This window comes from Chanos chanos, chromosome 15 (assembly GCF_902362185.1).
Source record: "Chanos chanos chromosome 15, fChaCha1.1, whole genome shotgun sequence".
Classification (NCBI taxonomy): Eukaryota; Metazoa; Chordata; class Actinopteri; order Gonorynchiformes; family Chanidae; genus Chanos; species Chanos chanos.
The window spans coordinates 1,272,501-1,292,500 of NC_044509.1; the positions used below are offsets into that span (position 1 = coordinate 1,272,501).

Here is a 20,000-nt window from a genome sequence, read left to right on the forward strand (position 1 = left end):
TCCATACACCATAAACCCAACACGCTATACACCTCCTCTTCCATACACCATAAACCCAACACGCTATACACCTCCTCTTCCATACACTGTAAACCCACCACACTATACATCTCCTCTTCCATACACCATAAACCCAACACACTATACATCTCCTCTTCCATACACCATAAACCCAACACACTATACATCTCCTCTTCCATACACCATAAACCCAACACACTATACACCTCCTCTTCCATACACTGTAAACCCACCACACTATACATCTCCTCTTCCATACACCATAAACCCAACACACTATACATCTCCTCTTCCATACACCATAAACCCAACACGCTATACACCTCCTCTTCCATACACCATAAACCCAACACGCTATACACCTCCTCTTCCATACACCATAAACCCAACACGCTACACACCTCCTCTTCCATACACCATAAACCCAACACGCTACACACCTCCTCTTCCATACACCATAAACCCAACACGCTACACACCTCCTCTTCCATACACCATAAACCCAACACGCTACACACCTCCTCTTCCATACACCATAAACCCAACACGCTATACATCTCCTCTTCCACACACCATAAACCCAACACGCTGTACACCTCCTCTTCCATACACCATAAACCCAACACGCTGTACACCTCCTCTTCCATACACCATAAACCCAACACGCTGTACACCTCCTCTTCCATACACCATAAACCCAACACGCTGTACACCTCCTCTTCCATACACCATAAACCCAACACGCTACACACCTCCTCTTCCATACACCATAAACCCAACACGCTACACACCTCCTCTTCCATACACCATAAACCCAACACGCTACACACCTCCTCTTCCATACACCACAAAACCCAACACGCTATACATCTCCTCTTCCACACACCATAAACCCAACACGCTGTACACCTCCTCTTCCATACACCATAAACCCAACACGCTGTACACCTCCTCTTCCATACACCATAAACCCAACACGCTATACACCTCCTCTTCCATACACCATAAACCCAACACGCTGTACACCTCCTCTTCCATACACCATAAACCCAAACACGCTGTACACCTCCTCTTCCATACACCATAAACCCAACACGCTACACACCTCCTCTTCCATACACCATAAACCCAACACGCTACACACCTCCTCTTCCATACACCATAAACCCAACACGCTACACACCTCCTCTTCCATACACCATAAACCCAACACGCTACACACCTCCTCTTCCATACACCATAAACCCAACACGCTACACACCTCCTCTTCCATACACCATAAACCCAACACGCTACACACCTCCTCTTCCATACACCATAAACCCAACACGCTATACATCTCCTCTTCCACACACCATAAACCCAACACGCTGTACACCTCCTCTTCCATACACCATAAACCCAACACGCTGTACACCTCCTCTTCCATACACCATAAACCCAACACGCTGTACACCTCCTCTTCCATACACCATAAACCCAACACGCTGTACACCTCCTCTTCCATACACCATAAACCCAACACGCTGTACACCTCCTCTTCCATACACCATAAACCCAACACGCTACACACCTCCTCTTCCATACACCATAAACCCAACACGCTACACACCTCCTCTTCCATACACCATAAACCCAACACGCTACACACCTCCTCTTCCATACACCATAAACCCAACACGCTATACATCTCCTCTTCCACACACCATAAACCCAACACGCTGTACACCTCCTCTTCCATACACCATAAACCCAACACGCTGTACACCTCCTCTTCCATACACCATAAACCCAACACGCTGTACACCTCCTCTTCCATACACCATAAACCCAACACGCTGTACACCTCCTCTTCCATACACCATAAACCCAACACGCTGTACACCTCCTCTTCCATACACCATAAACCCAACACGCTACACACCTCCTCTTCCATACACCATAAACCCAACACGCTACACACCTCCTCTTCCATACACCATAAACCCAACACGCTACACACCTCCTCTTCCATACACCATAAACCCAACACGCTACACACCTCCTCTTCCATACACCATAAACCCAACACGCTACACACCTCCTCTTCCATACACCATAAACCCAACACGCTACACACCTCCTCTTCCATACACCATAAACCCAACACGCTATACACCTCCTCTTCCATACACCATAAACCCAACACGCTATACACCTCCTCTTCCATACACCATAAACCCAACACGCTACACACCTCCTCTTCCATACACCATAAACCCAACACGCTACACACCTCCTCTTCCATACACCATAAACCCAACACGCTACACACCTCCTCTTCCATACACCATAAACCCAACACGCTTTACACCTCCTCTTCCATACACCATAAACCCAACACGCTACACACCTCCTCTTCCATACACCATAAACCCAACACGCTTTACACCTCCTCTTCCATACACCATAAACCCAACACGCTATACACCTCCTCTTCCATACACCATAAACCCAACACAGCACACACCACACACCTCCTCTTCCATATACTAGAAACCCAACACAGTATACACCTCCTCTTCCATACGCTAGAATCCCAACATGCCACACACCTCCTCTTTCCTTCACCATAAACCCAACATACTATACACTTCCTCTTCCATACACTAGAAACCCAACATACTACACACCTCCTCTTCCATACGCTAGAATCCCAACATACTACACACCTCCTCTTCCATACACCATAAACCCACCACACCATGCACCTCCTCTTCCATACACCATAAACCCACCACACCATGCACCTCCTCTTCCATACACCATAAACCCACCACACCATGCACCTCCTCTTACATACACTAGAGACCCAACACACAACACACCTCCTCTTCCATACATCCTAAACCAAAAACACTACACATTTTCTCTCTTATACACCGTAAACCCAGCAATGTAAGAGATCATAAGGACTTTAAGGACTTAAGCATGGAGAAATCATCAAGTTATCATGTGCTTTTCCGTCAGTCTGTGTGAGAGTGTTGATCAAGCACATACACATACACTTACACTCGCACAAGTTGTGTTTGCGCTGGTTCACAGAGCTTAATGAATAATGCTTGTCCTGTTTGCATTAAACCCAACATTACAGTGCATCTGTTCTGAAAGAACTGCTGCAAAACTGCAAAGAGGGCTATTTATACCCCCCTCTCTCTCTCTCTCTCTCTCTCTCTCTCTCTCTCTTTCTCTCTCTGACGGGGATAAATTAGAAGCCTAACGAGCTATCTTAATGAGTCTGGTCTGGAGCAGAGAGAGAGAGAGTGGGAGAGGTAGGATGAACAGAGAGTGTTTGAAAAGGACAGATGTTCCCCCTCAGTGAAACAGGGGGAGAGTGAGGGAAACAGTGAGTAGAAAGAGAAGGAAAAGTTGTTGAAGTGCCAAAGGCTATTTTGTAGTTTTAAAATAAACGTCTTCTCCACACATATTAAAACCGTCTTTGAGGAAATCACAGCTACGGCTTTGAGAAGCCCTTATTACTTTTTCCAGCCAAATCAGCAGGATTTTCTCCCAATTTTTATCAGCATCTAATGTGTGTGTGTGTGTGAGGGGGGGGTGTCTCTTTTCTGCAGTCTAAATTTAATCTTTTGTGTGTGTAGTCTGTCTGTCTGCCTATTTGCCTGTGTGTAGTCTGTATGTCTGTCTGTCTGTCTATTTGCCTGTGTGTAGTCTGTATGTCTGTCTGTCTGTCTATTTGCCTGTGTGTAGTCTGTATGTCTGTCTGTCTGTCTATTTGCCTGTGTGTAGTCTGTATGTCTGTTTGTCTGTGTCTCGGAACGTCTGTCTGTCTGACTGTCTGTGTGTGTGTCTCTGTATCTGTGTCCCCATGACTGGATCTGCTGACAAAGAGAGGATCTCTGACCACCAACTGCCAATTGTTTTTCGGGGGGAAATGACATCATGCCTGCAGGCGCCCATCTCTGTCTGCTCAGCATATTCACTCTACATCAGAAAAAAGAGAGAGAAAGAGAGCGAGAGAGAGAGAGTCATTGTGCATAAGAACAGAATGCTACTCCCTTTTCTCCGCCATTAGCGATGAATTAATAATAAATGAACAAACAGTGTTTACTTACAGAGAAACAGATGTGCAATTTTCTGCTCTGATATTGCTGGAGAACCTCTGGCTGTTAATTCCCTATGTGCACCCTAATATTGTGCTTGGGTTAGCTCTTTTCCATTCGCTGTATGGAGCATGTGTAGAGAGATTGTGTTAGTTATTGTGTGTGTGTGTGTGTGTGTGTGTGTGTGTGTGTGTGTGTGTGTGTGTGTGTGTGTGTGTGCGTGTGTGTGTGTGCGCGTGTGTGTGTGTATTACATAAGCTAGCGGAGAAACTGGGTTTTAGTCTCCCTCTGTCTCCTCACATCACACACATTACACAGAACATCATCATTGTGGAAATCCTGGTAACCATGGAGACAGTCCCCCTCCTCCAGGCCACAGAGCCGTGCTCTAGCATCACCATACCAGCAAACAGAGATGAGCAAAGGAAAGGAGGAGAAAAGGGTATGAGAGAGAATTGTGATGTGTAGTGTAGTGTGTAGTGTAGTGTCTCAGGGTTAATTAGGTCACAGGATGGTGATGTATACACACACACACACACACACACAAACACACACACATACCATACCAAACCCAACAACACACACAGATACACACAAAACACACAACACACAATAGGGAGAAAGAGAGAAATGATCAGAAATGAAGAGAATGCACTTGTATGTGTGCTTTGATTTCATTTTTATTACTGTGACAGTTTGGTACCACTCCGACTGAAGTGTATAAATGCTGGTGAAGCAAACCAAACTGGAGAAGAGAGGAGATGGAGAAAAGGAGGACCAGCCTGTTCCTCTCAGAGTCTCCCCTCCTCTGTGTGGGAAAATGATGGGTGTGGAGAAATTCACTGATTAGGGAAAAAAACGGGAATGAGTAAAAGTGAGAAAAGGAGAGAGGTGTGAGTTGGAGAGGGAGAAGTGTGTGGCTGTACCTCCGCCCACTCAATATGCATTAATCCAACCTTCAGAGCTCCCACTTTTCTCTTTATCTCCCTCTTTCATTCTGTGGCTCTCTCTGTCCCTGACACTCACTCTCTCTCTCTTTCTCTCACACAGGCATAATCCCTCTCTCCTACAGAAACATTCTCTCTCTCTCTCTCTCTCTCTCTCCCTATTTCACTCTCCCACTCTGGAAAACACACTTTCATAATGCTTTCTGAGTGGAAATAATTTATCTTATTTCACTCTGTTATACTGAGTAGTATCAGCTTCTATCTCATACACACACACTATGGCACACACACGGGGACAGGGAGAGAGATAGAGAGGAAAAGAGTTGTGTCTGTTGTGTGTTCTAGGCCTTGTTGGTCATGTGCTGGTTTGTCATACTCTGTTGAGCTAATCTCCATCGCTCAGTGAAATGGAGCATGTTTCTCACAGGGTTGTGGGCCAGGATTCTATTCTAGAATCTCATTCTAAAATCCAGTCCCTCATTCTATAACACAAGCAAACATTCCAGAACTTATTCTACAACTAAAACCTACAGTCTTCAACTTGTATGTATGTGTAGTTCATATTACATTGCTCACATAATGGAAATTCTCTGTTCTGTAGACATGGTCTGTGGATTGTATTCAGGGCAATAGTGTTGAGCATGTGAATGCTACTCTGAGATTTATGCCAATCACACAACATAGACTCAAGACTATTTCGCATTTATCTGTTCAATAATTCAGTGACTCTTTGTAGTGTGTGTGTGTGTGTGTGTGTGTGTGTGTGTTTGTGTGTTTGGGTCTGTGTGTGAGTGCACATGATACGTGCGAAAGAGCTGTAATCCTAGCTGAGGGAACTGGTGTGTGTTTGTGTAAATATAAGTGTAAATTGCTTGTTCAGGCATCTCACCTCGACTCCTTAATAAAGTCTGCGCTGGATATTTAGCCCCTCTCTCTTTCTCTCTCTCTTCTCTCTCTCTCTCTCTCTCTCTCTCTCTTTCTCTCTGTCTCTCTCTCTCTGCAGGCAAATTCCCCTCCAGTGGTTGTCAACACGGATACATTAGATGGCTCGCCCTATGTAAGTATTACACAAAAACTGACTACATTACTGACCTATTCTAGTGCAGCAAGAACAAAGCCAGTGGTCCATATCTTAAACACTACGTGTGTGTGTGTGTGTGTGTGTGTGTGTGTGTGTGTGTGTGTGTGTGTGTGTGTGTGTGTGTTTCAGGTTAATGGAACAGAAGGGGAGATAGAGTATGAGGAGATCACTCTGGAGAGAGTAAGATAATTATTACATTCTTCTTTAACCAATTTAATATTTATTTGTCTCCTCTAGTGAATTGCAACATTATGTTTATGTCTGTGTGCATGCGTGTGTGTGTGTGTGTGTGTGTGTGTGTGCGTGTGTGTGGGTGTGTGCACGTGTGCGCGTGCGTGTGTGTGTGCGTGTTTGTGCGTGCGCGTGTGTGTGTGTGCGCGTGCGTGTGTGTGCGTGTCTGTGTGCGTGTGTGTGTGTGTGTGTGCGTGTGTGTGTATGCGTGCGTGCGTGTGTGTGTGTGCGTGCGTGTGTATGGTGTGTGTGTGTGTGTGTGTATGGTGTGCGTGTGTGTGTGTATATGTATGTGTATGGTGTGTGTGCAGGGTAACTCTGGTCTGGGGTTCAGTATTGCTGGGGGGACTGATAACCCTCATGTTGGAGATGATCCAAGTATCTTCATCACCAAAATCATACCTGGAGGAGCAGCTGCACAGGACGGCAGACTAAGGTAAAACACACACACACACACACACACACACTCACAGCTGGGCAGCCTGGGGCTTCAGTTAATGGATGGTGTTCCTCAGTGTTTCCTGTATCATCAGAGAAAGAGACAGAGAGATCAGACAAGGTGAAGGAAAGAAGGAAGAATGAAGAGCTGTGAATGGGTTAGAGTGAGAGAGGAGGACAGACAGGCAGAGAGAGGGTAAGGAGGACAGACAGGCAGAGTGAGGCAGGAGGAGGGAGACAGCTCAGAGAGAGGACTGGCATAGAGAAATGAGCCTAATTATGGCTCCGGCAAATGGAAAATTAGAGAAAGAGTGCAAAAGAGAGAGTCCAGCCATTAGATAGAGCATTTGGAGATCTAAATATAGCCCACCTCATCCTGTCTGCACTGAAACCTCCTCCTTTCACCAGCCTTAGGCACCTCCTCACACACACACACACACACACACGCAGAATTACACACACACACACACACAGACAGAGATACACACAGACACACACACACAGAAACACACACACACGCACACACACAGACAGAGATACACACAGACACACACACACAGAAACACACACACACGCACACACACAGACAGAGATACACACAGACACACACACACAGACACACACACAGACACGCACACAGACACGCACACACACACGCACACACACACACGCACACAGAGACACACACACACACACAGACACACACACACACACAGACACACACACACACACACACACACACACACACACACACACGTTTCTCACTTTCTCTCTCTCTGTGCTGAGACAAACAGACCCAACTGTGATTTCTGAAAAAACGCATCTGGGATGTTACTGCACATAAAAGTTGAAAGCTGTTCATGAATACTGCACAACAGACTGAGGACCAGCTGGACTCCATCAGATCTCTTATCTTTCCTCCTGTTTTGGGCTTTAGAGAAACTCCCTCTCTCCTGTTCATCAAGACCAAACACGGCTTCTCTTGAGCTTCTCCGCTCTGTCGCTCTCCTGGCTCTGAACTTTAAGAGCACATTAGGAAATGCACAAGGATGAAAGTGAATTTGAATATTCATTACAATCATGGTCTGAAGGCTCTGCCCATCGGTAATCTCTGCCTCTGAGTTCAAACCCTGTTTTAATGTTGTCCCTAGTGAAATTTCAGACTTTTTTCTGCTGTTTCTCTGCTCTAGTCTCAGGTCTGCAGGCCTGATTAGCTCATGTCTCTGAAGATATTAATGCATTGGTAGGTGTGTTTAGGTAGCAGGTTTGAGTGGTGTTTGATATTACATGTGTTTAGATAGCACATTGTCCTGGCATGTGATGATAGACATGATTAGATCGCAGATTTGACTGCTGTTTAATGCAGAAGAATATCAGTTTGAGTTGAATAGCGTGTCTGGTGTACTGGTTTGAGTTGAATAGTGTGTCTGGTGTATTGGTTTGAGTTGAATAGCGTGTCTGGTGTACTGGTTTGAGTTGAATAGTGTGTCTGGTGTACTGGTTTGAGTTGAATAGTGTGTCTGGTGTACTGGTTTGAGTTGAATAGTGTGTCTGGTGTACTGGTTTGAGTTGAATAGTGTGTCTGGTGTATTGGTTTGAGTTGAATAGCGTGTCTGGTGTATTGGTTTGAGTTGAATAGCGTGTCTGGTGTACTGGTTTGAGTTGAAGGGCGGGTCTGGTGTGAGTAGGGTTTGGTATTGATGAAGGTCTAATGTGGTTTTTAAGACCTTTTGGTCATAGACATTAGAGGTTTAGAGACAAACTGCTGTGAATTAACACCACGTTTTCTCGGCTTTAGTGTTCAATTCATGGTTCTGTTTGGGTTAGAGTGGACTTATGTCACAGACATGTAGTGGCTGCTTTGTGTGGCAGAGAGCTCCAGTAGGTAGAGCTTGTTAGGGACTGTCTGAAAATTCCCCTGTCAGACCTCCAGTGTAAATACATCATTCTCTTTGAACATACATGTCTGTGGACATGCTCAGTGCAACCCTTCAGCTGTACCTGACGCAAGGAAGACTTAACAAAACTGTGGTGTGGTAATAATTATCTGTCTCTCTCTCTGACTGTCTGTCTGCCTGTCTGTCGGTCTATCTGTGTGTCTGTCTGTCTGCCAGAGTGAATGACAGTATTCTGTTTGTGAATGATGTGGACGTGAGGGAGGTGACACACAGTCAGGCAGTGGAAGCCCTGAAAGAGGCCGGGGCCATCGTCAGACTCTACGTTCTACGCAGAAAGCCTGTCGCCGAGAAAGTCACAGAGATCAAACTCATCAAAGGCCCAAAAGGTGTGTGTGTGTGTGTTTGCTAGTTTATGCGTGAGGTGTGTTTTTTACAAATGTATTTTAAGAAATGAGCATGTAAACTCTCTGAATAAACTTGCTTGTCTCTCGTCTGTCTGTCTGTCTGTCTCCTGTCTGTCTCAGGTCTGGGTTTTAGTATAGCAGGGGGTGTAGGAAATCAGCACATCCCAGGAGACAACAGCATCTATGTCACTAAGATTATAGAAGGAGGTGCTGCACACAAAGATGGAAGACTACAGATTGGGGATAAGATACTGGCAGTGAGTGAACACAAACACACACACACACACACTTACAAAAACTATTAGACAGTGCACACATACAGAGAGAGAGGGAGAGAGAGAGAGAGAGAGAAGGAGAGAGATTGAGAGATCAGGCCATGTTATGTTGTAATAGCAATAGAGTCCTGCTGAGTTCTGTGTGAGCCCTTAGGGCCACACACTGCCCAGTTTGATACACAGTACAACACTGACAGCTACTGGACAAAAGAGGAATTGCAGTTCACTTCGGTCATGTGTCAAAACATTACCAAGAATAATGAGAAACCCTGGGCCTTGAGTGCTTCGGGAGACAATGTCAGGGAAATGTGAACTCTAGCACTGAAACACAGGGACAAAACACAGATCAGGTTTCTAAAGCATGTGCTAAGGTGGGAGAGACATCAGGTTCAGTCATAATAATCAGTAATCAATAATCAGTAATCAAGTATTTGAAGTGCGGCACATTCAGTCACCACTTGCACTACACCTGGCTGTGATTTCTTTTTACCCTACCTTCCCTTTCACTGGTTTCTTGACCCAGTTCATTGTATTGCTGTGGGCTTTCTATCTGGTCGGCCAGTTTATTCCCGGGAGGAGAGGACAGTGCCCTTTACAACGCTAATTTAGAAAACATGAAAACGGCCCTAATCTGACCTTTTTTGTCTTAATCCTAATTTGGCCATTAGTTCTAATCTTAATGCTGATTTTGAGTGTTAATCTCCTTCCCAATTTTTTGTGCCAGTCTTAATCCTAATCGGAGTGTGAATGGTAATCTGGTTGTGACTGAGGGTGTTAACCGGGGTGTGTGCGTGTTAATCCCACTCCAGGTGAATAATGTGTGTCTGGAGGACGTGATGCATGAGGACGCAGTGGGAGCCCTGAAGAACACGGCCGAGGTCGTCTACCTGAGAGTGGCCAAACCCAACAACCTCTATCTGACTAACAGCTACAACCCACCAGACCTCACCAGCAGTACGTCACACTACCAGCCTGCCTGTCTGTGTACGAGTGTGTGTGTGTGTGTGTGTGTGTGTGGTATGTGTCTCTGTGTGTATGAGTGTGTCTGTGTGTGTGTGTGTGTGTGTTTGAGATCTTAAAAAGACAACTTGCTGAAAGGACACTGCTCTGCTGGGGAAGCCTTGTCAAACTGGGGTCAAAATCATGGTCTCCACTAGAAAAAAAAATTGTATAGCTACTGTTTTATTAAAGATAAAGATGACTGGGTGGGACATGCAGAAAGGGAGGGAAATGCAAAGACAAAAAACAAACCAGGAGAAAAGTCAAGCCACACTCTACTCAGATGAGTAGTCCTGAAACACAACACTGAGACTGCAGGTGTGAGTGGAGCAGCGGCCAGAGAGCTGGTACCGAAGAACAGAAATACGTCTGTCATTCGACAACATACTGCATATTAAAGAAATGACTGTTCACATATGCAAATTCTGTGCAAAATGTGGTGGGTGTTAACTAAACTTGAAAGATAGTTTGAAATTATTTTGGTTTCATTACACAGCAAACACAATCTATTCATTTTCAGTGTCTATACCTGCAGCACGTCCAATCAGAAACACACTGAAATTAAACACTTTAATCTTTGTTTTATGGCATATTACCCTTGCAATGTCCAACAAGATTATCACACATATTGTGTATTTACCCTGTATCCTGCAGCCCTGGATAGATATTAAGAGAGATGTTTCATTTCTCTCTCTCTCTCTCTCTCTCTCTCTCTCTCTCTCTCTCTCTCTCTCTCTCTCTCTCTCTCTCTCTCTCTGTGTTTAGCGTATTCCTCCCATATGGACACAGATCTCAGCCACCCAAACTACCTGGGCTCTGATTATCCACAAGCCCTCACACCCACCTCACCCAGCCGCTTCTCACCTGTGCTGCACGGCATGATGGGAGACGAGGACCTGACCAGGTAACAGAGCACAGTGACTCAGATGTGTCTTTCTTTTTCTCTCTCTTTTTCTCTTTTTCATCTGTCTGTATCTGTGTTTAGGCCCAGTGTCTTCTCTGACTCCCTGCTTGTCCCGTTCATTCTCTCACCTTCTGCCCTCACAGAACTCACATCTCTCTCTCTCTCTCACTCTGTCTCCCTCCCTCTCTCTGCCCCCCCTCCCCCCTCTGTCTCTCTCTCTCTCTCACTCTCTATCTCTCTCTCTCTGTCTGTCTGTCTCTCTCTCTCTCTCTCTCTCTCTCCCCTCTGTCTCTCTCTCTCTCACTCTCTATCTCTCTCTCTCTGTCTGTCTGTCTCTCTCTCTCTCTTTCTCTCTCTCTCCCCTCTGTCTCTCTCTCTCTCTCTCTCTCCCTCTCTCTGTCTCTCTCTCTCTCTCTCTCTCCCCCCCCCCTCTCTCTCTCTCTCCCCCTCTGTCTCTCTCGCTCCCTCTCTGTCTCTCTCGCTCCCTCTCTCTCTATTCCCTCTTTCTTTCTCTCTGTCTCTCTCCCCCCCTCTGTCTCTCTCTCTCCATCTCTCTCTCTCTCTCTCTCTCCCCCCCTCTCTCTCTCTCTCCCCCTCTGTCTCTCTCGCTCCCTCTCTGTCTCTCTCGCTCCCTCTCTCTCTATTCCCTCTTTCTTTCTCTCTGTCTCTCTCCCCCCCTCTGTCTCTCTCTCTCCATCTCTGTCTCTCTCTCTCTCTCTCCCCCTCTGTCTCTCTCTCTCTCTCTCTCTCTCTCTCCCCCTCTGTCTCTCTCTCTCCCTCTCTGTCTCTCTCTCTCCCCCCTCCGTCTCTCTCTCTGTCTCCCTCCCTCTCTCTGTCTCCCCCTCCCCTTCTCTCTCTCTCTATAAGTGGCAGGATGTGTGAGTGTGTGGTCAATGACTGCGCTGTGTATGAATGTTTTTTGCTATCTTCCCTTTATTCTTTGTCACTTTGGTTAGTTGGAGTAGCGGGTTGTGGTTCGGTGGGTTTTGAGTACAGTGTAGCCCATAGGCCTATAGGGATTATGCTGTCTCTCTGTCTCTGTAATGCTTTATATGTGTCTCAGCATCCAGTGCTCTAGTCGCTGATGTTTCTAATGGTGGTTTGAGAGAAAGTCGGTTATGAGAATATTGATTCAGCATCTTGATAAAACTGTGGTTGTACTTGTAAAAAATGAAAATCCTGTCAGTGAAGTGATAGAGGATGGTATCTGGGGGGCGGAGACTTTTGTAGCTGCTGTCAGTTGATGTTCTGTCGTTTATTAAGAACGAAGCAGTTGAGAATATGTCCAGGCACTTTGGCAAGTTTGCAAGTGCGATGAAATCGATCTGCTTGAAATGTAAGAATGATGCACTAAAGCATGTCCCATCTCTCAGCGGCTTATGTTTCTAGAAACATACCTGTCACGACACTGTCTTCTCACCTGAATGATGGTGGAATTCGTACATGGTTTTCACAACCAGACAGCCAGTGAGAGTTTGTGCCATTTTGAGTGATGCAGTGTTGGCCATGGGAGATTCACTGCCTGCATGAAAAAGAAGAAGGGGCTGAATTCAGAAGATAGGTCGGCTGAGGAGGTGTCCCAGACTGGACATCTCTCTGTTTCAGTGGTGGTAGGGGTCATCGTAGGGTCATAGGGGCATTCTTCAGTCGAAGAGGTGAGTGAAAATCAGGAGGAGAGCGATGACCCTGAGGCAGAGGGTGGTGATCAGTGACAGGCTGGTTGTGAGAGCAGTGTGGTGATCAGTGACAGGCTGGTTGTGAGAACAGTCAGAGGGTGGTGATCAGTGACAGGCTGGTTGTGGGAACAGTGTGGTGATCAGTGACAGGCTGGTTGTGAGAGCAGTCAGAGGGTGGTGAACAGTGACAGGCTGGTTGTGAGAGCAGTCAGAGGGTGGTGAACAGTGACAGGCTGGTTGTGAGAGCAGTCAGAGGGTGGTGAACAGTGACAGGCTGGTTGTGGGAACAGTCAGAGGGTGGTGATCAGTGATAGGCTGGTTGTGAGAACAGTCAAAGGGTGGTGAACAGTGACAGGCTGGTTGTGAGAGCAGTCAGAGGGTGGTGATCAGCGATAGGCTGGTTGTGAGAGCAGTCAGAGGGTGGTGATCAGCGATAGGCTGGTTGTGAGAGCAGTCAGAGGGTGGTGATCAGTGACAGGCTGGTTGTGAGAGCAGTGTGGTGACATGCAGTAGTGCAGAGCTAAAGTCTGAGAGAATGAGAGGTGGTGATGGTGGGCCTTCAGAGGTGACTGACACTGTGGTGGAGCTTATGGAGGATGTGGAAAAATGATCTGATATTTCTGATGTCTCTTGTAGTCCATTCAATGAGGGAGCACTTTAATCTGTTGAAGAAATCAATGGTTTTTCAAATAAAACAAAACGAAAAACTGTTGACGTTTGCAATTTCTTTCCTGATCTGGGAATAGTTGTTGTGTTGACATTGATGGTGCTAGAAAATGTTGAATATGATATTCTGAGTTGACAGAAGAAGTTTTGGCTGAGGAGGTGCATAACAGTCATTCTCAGTGCAAAAGATATGTGCATGAAAGAACTGCATGAAAGGTTTAAAAGGTTTGTTAAATAAATGTACATGGGTGTTTGGTTTACTTCATAAGTCTCTTCTGTCTTCCAGCCTTTTCTTCCTCTTTCTCTGTGGAAGTATCACTGGTGGGACCTCAGACATAAACAGGGCCAGGGACAGAGGGAAACGGGCTGTGTTATCTGAGTTTATCAGACTAAAGGACTCTACACACGTTACACTTTAACAAAACATAATGATAAAGAGGTTGAGGTAGAGTTGGGGTTGTGGTGGGCAGGTGAGTGTGGTCTTAGTCATGGGTCACATCTAAGGGGCTGCACTTATCTTTTCATCAAACTTAAAACTCCAAATTGTATCAAAAATTAGAGTAAGATAGTCGCCTTTTTATTGTGACAGCGGAAATAATAAAAAAAAATGTTATAGTTGTTTTTGCTAATATTCATGCACCTAATAGAGATGTGGACAGAGTCAAACTTTTTAATAAACTGAGTGAGGCTCTCTTGAGAGTTTTAAGAGTGAATATACCATATTAACCATTATTAGTGGTATTAATGGAACTGTGCTTGTGATTTTACCTGAAACAGGGTTGGGGAGGAACCTCATGCTCTCTCTGCCTGTATGTTAGCTGGATTTGTGACCCAGTATGAGTTAGCATAAACAAACGCCGGTGTGAGACAGTACACCTGGACAAGGAGTTAAGAGGCTAACGTTAGCACGGCATGTTTGGATAGGTGTTAGTTTAGCTGGGGTGATGGGCGTGTTCATTTTTTAGGATATGGGGAGTGATGGGCGTGTTGGATGGGCGTGTTCACTTTTCAAGATGTAGGGGGTGATGGGAGTGTCACTTTTCAGGATGTTGGGAGTGATGGGCATGTCACTTTTCAGGATGTAGGGAGTGATGGGCGAGTCACTTTTCAGGATGTAGGGGGTGACAGATGTATCTGTGAGCCTAGAATGGATGGAGGGCTGGCAGTCCAGTTTTTATGCTGTGGTATTTATTTATTTATTTATTTATTTAAACATTGTGCCACTCTGATGACGGGGTTTTATTTATTTATCTATTTATTTTTCACTTGGAACGGTCTCCCTTTCTCTGTTATTGGTGAACAAAGGAGACCTTAAAAGACAGAAGCTTTCTCTCTCTCTTTCTCTGTCTCTCTCTCTCTCTCTGTCTGTCTCTCTCTCTCTCTCTCTCTCTCTCTCTCAGAGAGCCCAGGCGAGTGGTGGTCCACCGTGGCTCTACGGGTCTGGGTTTTAATATAGTTGGAGGAGAGGATGGTGAGGGGATCTTCATCTCTTTCATTCTGGCTGGAGGACCCGCAGACCTGAGCGGAGAACTACGCAAAGGAGACCAGATACTGAGTGTGAGAAAACACACACACACACACAACAGTGCCAGAATGCATGTAAACTGAAAGCTGTAGCCTTGTGTCTGTGATTGGCTGTAACAGTGGACAGTGGTTGTAGAGATTTGGGGGTAATAATGTGATATAGAGGGGGGGGGCAGTGTTGTCACTGTGATTTAATATTACTGTAACTGTCATTATGTTGTGGTGATGGTATAATGATGTCACAATCATAGATTAGTGAGATCAGTGATTTGTTTTTAAAGGTACTGTGATGTCACAGTAATGTGTTTCTGCAGTGATGTGCTGCTGTTTCTGTAGTGTCAGTAGGATGATGCTTTAGTGTTGCCGTGGTAATATGACCGTTATGTTGCTGTAGTGTCAGTAGGATGATGCTTTAGTGTTGCCGTGGTAGTATGACCGTATGTTGCTGTAGTGTCAGTAGGATGATGCTTTAGTGTTGCCGTGGTAGTATGACCGTATGTTGCTGTTGACCTGTGGGTTTGTATGATTCAGGTGAATGGGGTTGATCTGCGTGTGGCGACACATGAACAAGCAGCCGCGGCTCTGAAGAACGCTGGACAAACAGTCACCATCATCGCTCAATACCGACCAGAGGGTAAGGTACACACACAAACACACACACACACACACAAACACATACACACACACACACACACATAGAGATAAATATGTACAGTAACATGGTGTGCTGATAAATGTCAGGCATTATGTGTTATCTGTGTGTGTGTGTGTGTTTTCAGAGTATAGTCGTTTCGAGGCAAAGATTCACGATCTGAGAGAACAGCTAATGAACAGCAGTATGGGCTCAGGTACCACCACACTGAGGAGTAACCCAAAGAGAGGCTTTTACATCAGGTACACATTTACACATCTACACACATTCACACCTCTACACACATTCACACCTCTACACACATTAACACCTCTACACACATTAACACCTCTACACACATTCACACCTCTACACACATTAACACCTCTACACACATTAACACCTCTACACACATTCACACATCTACACACATTCACACCTCTACACACATTCACACCTCTACACACATTAACACCTCTACACACATTCACACCTCTACACACATTAACACCTCTACACACATTAACACCTTTACACACATTAACACCTTTACACACATTAACACCTCTACACACATTCACACCTCTACACACATCCACACCTTTACACACATTAACACATTTACACACATTAACGCCTTTACACACATTCACACCTCTACACACATTAACACCTTTACACACATTAACACATTTACACACATTAACACCTTTACACACATTCACACCTCTACACACATTTACACCTCTACACACATTCACACCTCTACACACATTAACACATTTACACACATTAACACCTTTACACACATTCACACCTCTACACACATTAACACCTCTACACACATTCACACCTCTACACACATTAACGCATTTACACACATTAACACCTTTACACACATTAACACCTTTACACACATTTACACCTCGACACACATTAACACATTTACACACATGTACACATCTATACACATTAACACATTTACACACATTAACACCTTTACACACATTCACACCTCTACACACATTAACACCTTTACACACATGTACACATCTATACACATTAACACCTCTACACACATTCACGCATCTACACACATTTACACCCATACACACATTCACACCTCTACACACATTTACACCCATAAACACATTCACACCTCTACACACATTAACATCTCTAAACACATTCACACCTCTACACACATTAACATCTCTACACACATTCACACCTCTACACACATTTACACCTCGACACACATTTACACATTTACACACATTAACACATTTACACACATTCACACCTCTACACACATTTACACCTCGACACACATTAACACATTTAAACACATTAACACATTTACACACATTCACACCTCTACACACATTTACACGTCTACACCTACACATTCACACCTCTACACACATTTACACTTCTATACAACCACACAACAATGACTTACACCTCTAAACAACTTCACTTAGAGCTCCACAAACACAGCTACACAAATGTTTGTAACCATAAAACCATAAAACACTGACCAACAACCCAAAAGAGAGGATTTACATCAGGTACACAACTACACACAGGGCTGTACAACCACACTGCAGGTACATAATTGCAGAGCAGTGGCGGGGTGTTGAAGTTTGTGGTTTGTGATGTTTTCCCCTGTGTCAGGGCTTTGTTTGACTATGATAAGACAGCAGACTGTGGCTTCCTGAGTCAGGCCATCAGTTTTAAGTTTGGAGACGTGCTGCACGTGCTGGACTGTGGAGATGAGGAGTGGTGGCAGGTCAGACGAGTCAGTCCTCAGGGAGAGGCAGAGGAGATCGGCTTCATCCCAAGCAAACGCAGGTGTGCGTGTGCATGTGCGTGTGTGTGTGTGCGCGTGCGTGTGTGTGTGTGTGTGTGTGTGTGTGTGTGTGCGTGTGTATGTGTCTGTGAGAGAGAGAGACAGAGAGACTGTGTGTCTGTGGTTGTCTGTTTACACTTTTCTTTTTGCTCCACTGTCTGGCCCACTGAATCATCTCTCTTTCCCTCTTGTTTTGTCTTTGTCTTTAGAGTGGAGAGGAAAGAGTGGACGCGGCTGAAGTCAAAAGACAGAGTAGGTCTTATGTTTCTATCACAGGTTTTACCCAATCTCACACGTTCACATTCTCCATAGGAGCATTCGCTCCATGCTCCTGCCTATAGCAGTCATATGGATGTATTCTCTCTGGTTATTAACAGCGTGTATTTTTGTGTGGCTTTAGGACCGGAGTCGAGACAGCATTGGGTCACAAGGTAAACCACACTGGCCAAGGCCTCTCACTGACTACACACATCCAATTAGCATGATACTAATGAATCATTTAAACATCAGTATGAAGACTGGAGGTGTAACGGTTCACCCTGACGATGACTTGGTTTGCACTATGATTACAGGGCCACAGCTTGGTTTGTATCATAGCTTTAGCTGATAGAAAAGTGAACCAACTAAAGTGAACTGAAGTTTTTCCTTGTTTTTAAACAAATGTAACACAAAAGAGCAAATAGGAAACACTGATGACACTTTTCCAAAAATGAGAGTGAAAAAAAAAACAATCTTTATTTTCAAAGTTCTTCTTTAAAAATAGAAAAAAGAATTTGAGAAACTAGAGACATTTATGTTAAGGCTCTTCTCCACTGTGAGTGAACTCTCACTCAACTTCTGAGCGGAGGAAATCTAAACATCTTCATCAAGAAAATGATTGCACGATTTCTGTTGTCGTAACTGACGAGAAAACCCAACGCGCTGCCATATCGCTGATTTTGAACGAGGCAGGAGAATCCGCAGTTTTGCACCGTGGCTCTCTCATGCCATTTCAGCAGAAAAAGACGCACGCGACAGCAAAAACGACGGCCGACCGCCCTGACCTCTCAGATCAATGCTAATTCAGTAAACGCCAAACGACGTCCCCGCTTCGAGACGCCTACAGGGTAGATCTGTTTTATTTGTTTAGATGGATTCAAATATTTATATATAACATACATTATTTATGGTCTTAGCAATGACACCATATGTTTGTTGGTATTTAAAATGGTTGCTCAACTGCCATTGTTATCATAGCCGCTGTAATCGACCGCTCCGTTACAGCATAATCGCACCGCATGAGAGGCTGGGCGCGTGCGATTTCTCGCGGTGAGAATCGAAAAGAAAAGGCGTACCAGCTTGAAATGATGATTAACGATTTGCTTAATAATCAAAACCAGAAACAGGGGGGATTATTCTCGTATATTATGAATATATTTTCCCTTTGATGTGGCATCACATTCATAGGGGGAAAAAAAACATCACTTACAAGAGTTGAGATGAAAAAAAAAAAATCCATGGTTCATTACACATGTATCGCAAACTGAAACGAGGACTAGGGAACTGCAGTTTTGGTGTCGGTACAGAACGTCACATCTCTAGTGAAGACATTTTTCCAGATGTGAGTTTGACTGACAGGTCAGCAGTGACAGTGCGGGGTTGTGTGTTTCTTTCAGGAAGAGAAGAGGTCACGCACAGCTATGAGACAGTAACACAAATAGAAGGTGAGTGAGGAGGGTGAGAATGCAGTCACTCATCATAAAATCACTCTCAATGCTTTTTTCCATCCGTTTGCTCTCTTTTTGTTTTTTCTCTTCCTTCCTTATCTTTTCATTTCTCTCTCTCACCTTCCTTTGTCATTCATGCTCCATTTATCCTCATTTAATTTCTTTCAATAATACTCTCTCTCTCTCTCTCTCTCTCTCTCTCACCTCCTCCCCACAGTACACTACGCGAGGCCTATCATTATTTTGGGTCCAGTGAAGGACAGAGTGAACGATGACCTGCTGTCAGAGTTTCCAGACAAGTTCGGCTCCTGTGTGCCCCGTAAGTCCCACCCAGCCTGCCTTTCCCCACACGCTGATTGGCCAGTACAGACAGACTGATTGACATGATTGACATAATCTGAGCCATAGATGATAAACGCTTAGTTCTGTGGAATGAGAATAGTTTTGACTGTGCAGCACTGCACAGCAACCATGGACTAATGTGAACACTGAACAGTCTCTGTCTCATTATGATGACATCATCACCCTACCCTAGTGTCTCATGGTGGTGGCAACACCGCCCTGTCGCCTCTGTCTCATTTGGATGAGGTCATCTCCCAGACCCAGATTCTCATTATGTCCCTGTGTTTTAGCGTAATGACTCATCA

At 44.9% G+C, this 20,000-nt stretch overlaps 1 protein-coding gene across 1 annotated transcript in view; it reads left to right on the forward strand.

The window, feature by feature from the left end:
* Positions 1-20,000, forward strand: part of dlg4a (discs, large homolog 4a (Drosophila)) — a 73,790-nt gene that overhangs the window by 48,847 nt on the left and 4,943 nt on the right. The window contains exons 3-17 of the mRNA XM_030792347.1: positions 6,072-6,125; positions 6,279-6,329; positions 6,692-6,816; positions 8,933-9,102; positions 9,241-9,377; positions 10,205-10,349; positions 11,160-11,298; positions 15,041-15,197; positions 15,696-15,798; positions 15,944-16,058; positions 17,473-17,649; positions 17,857-17,903; positions 18,061-18,078; positions 19,303-19,350; positions 19,571-19,672. Of these exons, the coding sequence (XP_030648207.1) occupies positions 6,072-6,125; positions 6,279-6,329; positions 6,692-6,816; positions 8,933-9,102; positions 9,241-9,377; positions 10,205-10,349; positions 11,160-11,298; positions 15,041-15,197; positions 15,696-15,798; positions 15,944-16,058; positions 17,473-17,649; positions 17,857-17,903; positions 18,061-18,078; positions 19,303-19,350; positions 19,571-19,672 (1,588 nt within the window). The remainder of the gene's footprint in view (positions 1-6,071; positions 6,126-6,278; positions 6,330-6,691; positions 6,817-8,932; positions 9,103-9,240; positions 9,378-10,204; positions 10,350-11,159; positions 11,299-15,040; positions 15,198-15,695; positions 15,799-15,943; positions 16,059-17,472; positions 17,650-17,856; positions 17,904-18,060; positions 18,079-19,302; positions 19,351-19,570; positions 19,673-20,000) is intronic.